The 8,974-nt window shown below is 35.9% G+C and overlaps 1 protein-coding gene across 1 annotated transcript; it reads right to left on the bottom strand.

Moving 5' to 3' along the window:
- Window positions 1–6,052: 6,052 nt before the first annotated feature.
- Window positions 6,053–8,216, bottom strand: LOC125799252 (voltage-dependent T-type calcium channel subunit alpha-1H-like). The gene is made up of 2 exons (XM_049475490.1): window positions 7,897–8,216; window positions 6,053–6,586 (listed from the first exon to the last, which is right to left on the bottom strand). Exon 2 carries the CDS (start codon window positions 6,560–6,562, stop codon window positions 6,230–6,232), a length of 333 nt encoding a protein of 110 aa, XP_049331447.1. The 5' UTR covers window positions 6,563–6,586; window positions 7,897–8,216; the 3' UTR covers window positions 6,053–6,229.
- Window positions 8,217–8,974: the final 758 nt, after the last annotated feature.

The following is an 8,974-nucleotide window of genomic DNA, read 5'->3' as shown; positions in this document are numbered from 1 at the left end:
GGTGAAGAATACTGCTTGTTCTGTAAAACAGACATCAATAAATCCATAATACCTCCTCCCTGGTACACAGCCACAGTGTACCTCTGTAAATTAGCAACATAGTGTTCATTCATTTCCCAGATTATAACCAACCAGATGCTCTCCATCCAGCTCCCTACATGAGACGATCCTCAGCTGAACACGTTTAGACTGACTAGGCAACATGCCTGCACTCTACAGGCTGAGCTCTGTCATTGTGGGCCAAGCGGAAGCCTCCCCAGGGTCCTGACAGAGCATGCACCACACCACCAACCCTACACACAACAACAAGACCTCCATCTGTATACAGTTCCTCTGCTTTAATGCAGGACATGCTTTTCCCCAAAGACCGACCTGCACAATCAATGCAGCCTCACATTTTTCAGCTATACGACAGCTTTTCTTAGATTTAGTAGAAAAATGCCATTCTTAAAGTCTCCTACAAACCTCATAAAACCCCAGAATCCTCCTAAAAGCAAGATATAAACAGAAAAACATAAAGTTTGTCCTTTATTTGCTGCTGCTACACTACAAAACCTAATCAAACCAGGTTTGTTTAAATGTAAGGAAAAGCAGTAGGTCCAAAATCAAACTATATACCATGTTTAACAAAATAAAACAATTATTTTCTCCATTAACATTATCTGGATCTCAACTAAAATAAATATTATCAATACTCTGTCAATATTTAATGTTAAAAAATGTAACCTTTTGAAGATTAAGGTTTACATATACAGTCATTATAATAAATGTTATGTGTGTATGATATTTAATTCGAAAATTGTATATTACTTAGCTTCAATTTTGGTCGTAAGTCTATAAGTTTATATTTTCACAGTTGAAGGCTCTGCTGTAACCACTGTGTGATACTGACAAGGCTTGCAGCCTTGTTACATTAAGTTACATTAAGTTACATAATATATTATTATATTTTATATTAAACAGAAAAAATATATTTTTATAATTTTAAAATTTACAGTTCAACAAAGTAGGTCTTTATTTTTTGGGCTAAGATAAAAAAGATATAAGGTCTTCACACTTCTTCACACTCATACATTTGATCCCTGCTGCTCTGTCATGAATCATATGTATCTACAACACCAGAACACAGACGATCCTGACCGTCTCACTGACAGTAAGTCTAATTATGTACTGTATGCCTGAGGACAGCAGAGGAGAAAGAGTTTACAGATGACTAATACATATATATATATATTTATTTATATATATATATATATATATATATATATATTAACACATCCTCCCCACTGACACACATCCATGTTTCGCCTGGCTGCCCAGAGGAAAGGAATGTTCTAATTGGTGCTTCTAATTTCCTCTCAGGGAGCTTTCACACCAACCTTGTTAGGTGTGGACCTTCAGACCAAAATAGCAGGTGTGAAAGGTGCCAAAGAAAGTATGGTCTGGACCAAAGGATCAAAATTTGTTCTGACTAACAGAGGTTGTTTCAGTCCGGATCAACCGAACCATTATTTTAGTTGTTTTTCACAATGCAAACAAGCAAATAACGTCTTAACAGGAAGTTTAGAGAAGTTAGGGCTATCATCGACCATTTAAACAATAGAAGAAGAAAAAATAGTGCCAAAATCTGACATACTTCGCACATACTTGTGTCACATTACAGTATGGGTGCAACAGATCATGCTGGTGATTCCTGTATCTACTGTAACTGTAGATTCACCCTTATTTATAAACAGAAATAAATAAAAAATTAGGGAAATTTGTTGTGTCTATTCTGCTGGTTGACATGAATAAACATAACAAGACATTGATTTTGTGAAATTAGCAAAAAAAGTCAGAGTTTTGGTAAACAAACTAATGGAAAGGCTAAGTTAGCTCAGGTAACGTTACAATTCTAGTCCTGTACAGCTTACAGCTTTCATCTGAAAAACAGCTATAATAAAGCTAAGTAAACCGAAACCAAGCATGATACATGATGCTAATTGCTTTATTTATTTATTTTTTATGAGAGCAAAAATTAAACTTGAATCTGGTATTTAATAAATAGCATCATATGTCTAACTTAACAAATGCACATAACATTGTATATGCTACAATGTGACTTCTGTATATGTGCATACTGAGAAGACAATGCTAAAGTAGATAAGATATACTGTGCAGCCCCACTTTCAGCATTTCTCCTCTGGGTGTTACTAAACAAAATCCCAAACATTAAAAATACTGGACTAAAAATAATACAGAATCGTTACACAATAAGAAAATCTCTACAGACTGCCTCTGGGACTGGATTGAAAGCTGAGAGAGAGTGTTTATTCCCAGTAAAGGCTGTGTCATACTCTTGAAGTTGTTATCTAAGCCTTAAATAACATGTCTCATCAGACAAAAATAATTTCCATGTAAGGAGCCAAAATGCCGTTTCCAAGTCTGGAGCCACAAACGCAGAGGAAATGGGGAGGATAAATGATCTCTGACTGCTGAATAATAATGGACTGGATAAGTGTCGTTTTTCATAATTCAATATCGCCCTTCGTTGCTGATGGAGGGTGGAAAAATGGGCAGCTGTCAATATTTTTCTCCTTAATGTTCAAAGCAATCATTTCAACTACCCGCTGAATAATGCAGGGCATTTTTTTCACACTGCCGTCTCGTTCACTGCTTCAAACAGGCCCATACAATATCTTGTTCACACAAAGATGTAAATGTTGATAACAACACTGATTGCGTTCCATACTGGAATAAAGAAAATATCAAATGCACCATTCTCACTCTGCTGCGTGCAGTGAAATCTGAACGACTGCAAACAAAAGACTCGCCACAGACGTGAACACAGAGCGAGCGCGACACAACATCTTCCACAACTCAAACACCATCAAAACAACACTCAGCGCTACAGCTCCTGCTAGCGTTCCACATGCTGATCTATGTGCTCTCGTTAGATAATGAGTACAACTGCTAATTCATTAGAGAAACGTGCATAAATCACCCGTCTAATTGCTCTCCTCAAAGCTGCCACTCAACATGCTATCAAATCAATTTACAAAGTCCTGCGACACAGAACCTGTTCATTATTAATGCAGGACGGACGTACGGCTGAGGTGGCCGTGAAGTGAGAGTGGATAACTGGTGGATAGTTACGCTGGGCTGAGTCAGATCGTTCTACAGCCACAAACCATAACATGATGGAACTGGGGGTGGGCAATTTGTTAATATTTTAATATACCGTGATCAATTTTATTGTATTGTGAATAACATACTTTCCTGAGTGTATCGTAGGTATCGCCAGTGCTTAAAAAGCACAGATTGCTTGTACGTTTTAGTGGTAACACTTTACAATAAGGGTCACAAATAACAGTACTTACAATAGTAATAAACATTGTTAAATATTTAAGTAATGTATCATTAATTCATTGACACTAGTAAAACCATCATTAAACATTATTCAATTTTAATGCGTAAGAACGTTGTAAATAATAATGAATTAAGCCAATATTTAAAAATATTTAAATGATTAATTAACTACAGTATTTTTCGCACTATAATGTACACCTGATTATTAGGCACATTTTATGCGACACTAGTACGTGTGACAGACGTTTCCCTTCTAATTGTAATCCAGCAAGTATTGTTTACTTAGCGACAAGACGTGTAAAGCTAAGCTAAATTTAGTAAACAAAACTGTAATTCTTAAAAAAACATTTCAGATGAGTCAGGCAAGTAAAACTAGTGCTGGATGTTAATCTACACAGATTTCTCTCCTAAAAAATGTGTTTGGATGAGTGAAGCACTTCCATTTATTTACAGTCAGATAAAAATAACTCTGAAGAACCCCAAGTATTCCGGTAAGCCAGGGTGATATTAGCTAGTGGTTTGTCTGACTTAGCTTGTTTTAACACGGTAAACATGCCAGCTAAAGCCTCTGAATGACCAATGAGCTACAGCTTACTGCAGTTAGTGGCTAATGCTAATGCTAGCCAGGGTTAGCAGCAGACTACAGGCTGATATTACTCACCGCTAGCGCTTAGCATGGTTATCGGCTAATGCTAATGCTGCTGGAGAAAAAAACTGAAACTCCAGTATACCTTTGCCACTTTACTGCTTTACTGCTCCTTAAAACCTGACTGGTAAAACAATTTATACATAAGGCTATTTAATGCATAATACTGGCGATTTTGGGAAAATTAAAGGATTAAAAGTGCTTCTTATAGTGCAAAGAAATATGGTAGTGTCAATTAATAATTAATAATTAATTAATAAGATACTCTATTTTAAGTAATATTAACTAATGTACCCTTATTGCAAAATGTTACAGTTTTAATATTATAAAGAGTGTAGTTGATCTTGGTTAACTGGATAAAGTGCAGCAAATGTTTAAGTAAAAACACTGTAGTAGTTGTAGGGCTGGGAAGTTAATCAAAAAGAAATTAAAAACAGGAATTAAACTAAACTAATTGTGCCCATGATGTTTATTTAAATTAAATTTTCTTAATTACATCGATGATTTTATTCAAAATTCTGTAATATTTTTCTTAATACTTTTCCCATTGTGTGTTTATGTACTGTCTCTTTAAATCATAGTAATGTGTGTGTAGTCAAGTGACTCCACCCCACCACCCCCCCCCGCCCCGTCCACTCCAGCCATTTATCCATTGCTAAATTAAACCAACATGAAGAAAACAGAGCCAACCAAGCAACACAAGTAGCTTGTACCAAAAAAATAAAAAAATAAAATTGGTGATCATGTATCATTAAATGAATATTCATTACTCATAATCAAGGTCAAATATTCAATTATTCATGATATTGATTTATTTGTCATAGGTTTTCTTGTACACCCATGAAGAGGCATGCCATGTTCTAAACATTTATACCTTCTGAGGATATGCAAAGTAGGGTTTCTGCTTCCCCTACAGCTCTGTAAGCTATTTATACAAAGGTAGTGCACTTAAAACACTGCCAGGAGGCTTCACAAAGCTCCAGAAAACACAAACTATTGGAAAAAAACCAACACGCCAGCTCTTATTTGTTGAGGTTTCCTGTCAGAATCCAAAATACAGCCACCATAGCCACCCTAGCATTGTCTACTCACGGTCAGCTCCATCATAAGTAGACTAAATTCGATTAAAGTGTCACATCAGAGGAATTCAGGAAGCTGCAGTTCAGCTAATCCAATGTGAGGGGTGCTATTCTAATCAGCAGAAAAGCTAACCATTGAGATAATGGTCAATCCAATAATACAGTGGTAAATTCAGAGGCACAAACTATGTCCTTTAGTATTCCTTATGCACAATTTGCACTGCTACCCCTAATTCCCTCAAATTTCCCTTAAAACAATGCAACCATTCATATTTTATTTAAGGGATGCATCGTTTATTGCTGAATATTGAAATTATTCAGCTGAAAATGCCAAAAAACACTTTCAGTGTTTGGCCGAATAAGTGAATAGACTGAATAAATTATACAGAACAATGACTTATTTATTTTGAGTCATATTGTGCTTTGTTTGTATGTCTGGGATATTAAATAGACCAGTGTTCAATAAATAGTGATAAATTGTAGCTCAGTATTGAATGTTATTCCATGTTATTTGGCTTCGGTTAAGATAAAATCTAATTTAGGTGCATCTCTATTTGAACACAGAGTTTTTATTGTATTTATTTAGGAAGTATAAAATATTTATATTCAAATTCCAATGTCTTAAATGCTTATTAATCTTTAAAAGAGTGTAACAGCATTATTATGATAATAAATTATATAAACATTAAATAAGAGGCAATAAAAATATTACAATAATAATTATCGCAATCGTTTTTGGGACAACATATTGTCCAAACAGAAAGGGTTATTATAACCATCACCACCATCAGACTTTAGTCAACCAAAATCAACACCATCAGTTGACAAAAATTCTCTCATCCTGACTTGAACACAGTGTTAGATCAGTAAAATCCAAAATGCAGGAATATAGCCAATCTACATTCATCAGCAGAATAACCATATGATCATCCTCAATCCAATTATCCAGTGGTATCTTCAGAAATGCAGACCATGTATTCCTAATGTAAGTTCTGAATTTAAACCTATTTTCCCTCTAATTTCCCTCAAAACAAAGCACATGTTGAAACTTTCCTCATTTTCATGATGCACTATGTGTTGTATATTGTGCTAAACACGTGTCCAACCCCACATTTCAGACTATCCAGAGCCCTATACCAGCACTCCGTAAGGGGAGTTAGAAAGGATATGGGTTACACACCAGCCTGAGACACCAGCTCCTCGGCCGTGTGGTCTGTTTGAAGCAGAAGAAGACGACGGCTGCATGTTTTGGGTACGGCTGCTCCTCTTCTTCAGACAGCAGGTCAGGTGCTGGCTCCCGAGCTCCGGATGTACGCACCTCCTCCGCGCACCCGGGAACGGAGCTCCAGGCACCACCACCACCAACACCACCACCACTGCTGCTGCCGCTGCCTTTCGCCTCCTCATCCCTGTACAGCGCAGCAATGGGCACCTGCGCCTCCTCGCCCTCCAAGAAGTGAAAGTGTTCTCTCCCCTCGCCATCAGTCATGATAGCGCGTCTGACAAAGATATCCTGTGCAGAAGAGACCAAGGATTATTATAATTATTATTAAGTGTTGAGCTTTTTGGCTTGCTTGGATTCCTAAACAATTGGCCATATTTCGGAGTGCAAATAAATTTGGCTAATAGAACTGTGTCCACAGGTTTTTGTCTCAGTGATGAAGTACAAAACGTTTGTCTAAACGGTGGAATGCACATGCATTTGGCTGATAGAGATTTGTTCACAAGCTTTTGGGTAAGCTTTGGTGAGGTGTCAAAACTTTTGCCAAAAAGCTGGCTGGTTTATCCAAAAACTCCTCCATACACAGTCAGTACTGGATAGCAATGGAGAGAAAGGGGGCTGTGCACAATCTCCTTGCTGGACAGCTCATCCTTCAATCATTTATTCCTATGGGTTGAGAATGTGCAATGCTTTTACAAAAACCATAAACAGAAACAGAAACAGAATCTAGTCTACTAATCCTATATGACTGAGCCGACAAATGTGACCTCTAGAGAAGTCCTAATTTATGGATTCTTACTGATTACTACTGCTTACGAACTGTATTCCCCTTATCCAAAATCTGTATACAGGCTGTATACATGCTGTAAACATGAGTCATCTGTATCTCAAACAAATCAGCTGGAAATGTGAGTCTATATCTCAAAAATGGCACTGGACAAAAAATGGAAATTGGAATTGGAAATAAATAAAACAATATATAGTAGTAAATAAATAATGAGAAGAAGATAAAGAAGAAGAAAAAGATAAAAAAGAAACAATAGTTTTAGATTACCACTCTTTCTAATAAGTATAATAATGACATTTATAACAATAGTAATAATAATGCTTAAAAAGATCAATAATCTTATTGTCTAGCTGTCACCATTACCAATACTACTACTACTACTAATAATAATAAAAATACTACTACTACTAAGAAGAGGAAGAAGTGGAAAAATAATTCTTAAAAAGAACAATGGTGAGACTGCCTACTGCGGTCACACAACAAATTATAGAACATTAATAATAAATGATTTTCAAAAAAAAATATGTAAAAAGAAAAACAGTCGACTTTAATTACAGTTATTAATCCATCAGTAATTGCAGGCTGAGAGCGCGTATGATCGATTAAACCTCGTAAAAAATGGAAAGTGATGGGAGATGTGTGTATTTCTGCTCAACAGGAATAATGCGCAAAGCTGCCCGCGCGCTGTGTGCGGATAAAGGCGAGGGTGAGGAGCTCTGTGGTTGGTTGCATTGCGCACAACCATCGTAGCCCCAGTTTGTATATTTGTAGACTTTTTGTAGAGTTTAAATATGGGTAATTAAAGGTGTTTTACCTTCTCGATAAGGAATCAGAGGTTCCCATAAGCATCTCCTTTAGTTTCAGTGATCCACAGGCAGGTCCTTTCTGGAGAAGCTCTGGTCCTCGCTGCAGCCCATCTGCTCCTATTGTTCCCGGACGCAGCGCAGCGCGTGCCTCTCTCAGAAACGCAGCTCCAGATATGAGGCGGAGCGCGCGCGGCGTGTCTGCGGGTGTAGACCGTGTGAAGACGCGTTAGCTGAGTCTGAGCTGAAGCGCGAGGAGTCCACACATCGTCCACAGCCTGCTAACAGGTCTGTGCTGCTCGAGATCTTCTCTCCATCTGACACCTCAAACTTCTGCCGAGCTGAGAGAGAGACCACGTGACTCCCCGCTCAGACTTCCAGCAGCTCCAGCAGCTCTGCCTCATTTTCCTCCTCCTGTGGGTTAATAATAAATAATAATAATAAAAACACAAACAACATATATATATATATATATATATATATATATATATATATATATATATATATATATATATATCAGAAAGAAAGATTTGCCATGTCAAAATAAAGACTTAATATATCAAAATAATGATTTAATATGTCCAAATAATGACCTAATATCTCAAAGCAATTATTTAATATGTCAAAATAAGGACTTAATATCTCAAAATAATAGTTTAATATGTCAAAATAAAGACTTAATATCTCAAAATAATAGTTTAATATGTCAAAATAAAGACTTAATATTTATTTTAAATACTATAATATCTCAAAATAATGACTTAGCATGTCAAAATAAAGACTTAATATTTCAAAATAATTATTTAATATGTCAAAATAAGGACTTAATATTTCAAAAAATGATTTAATATGTCAAAATAAAGACTTAATATCACAAAATCTCATAATAATTATATATTTTAAAATAATGATTTACTATTTCAAAATCCTAACTTAGTATATCAAAATAATGATTTAGTATCTCAAAACAATGACTTAATATGTCAAAATAATGACTTAGTATCTCAAAATAATTAGATAGTATCTCAAAATAGTGACTTAGTATCTCAAAATAATGAGATAGTATCTTAAAATAATGAAATATGATTT

Source organism: Astyanax mexicanus, chromosome 3 (assembly GCF_023375975.1).
Source record: "Astyanax mexicanus isolate ESR-SI-001 chromosome 3, AstMex3_surface, whole genome shotgun sequence".
NCBI classification, from domain to species: Eukaryota; Metazoa; Chordata; class Actinopteri; order Characiformes; family Acestrorhamphidae; genus Astyanax; species Astyanax mexicanus.
This window is presented reverse-complemented; position numbering and strand designations above follow the sequence as displayed.

Bases quoted from the DNA above. Each gene is read 5' to 3' on its own strand.
- LOC125799252 (XM_049475490.1), bottom strand. From the start codon at position 6,562: ATGACTGATGGCGAGGGGAGAGAACACTTTCACTTCTTGGAGGGCGAG.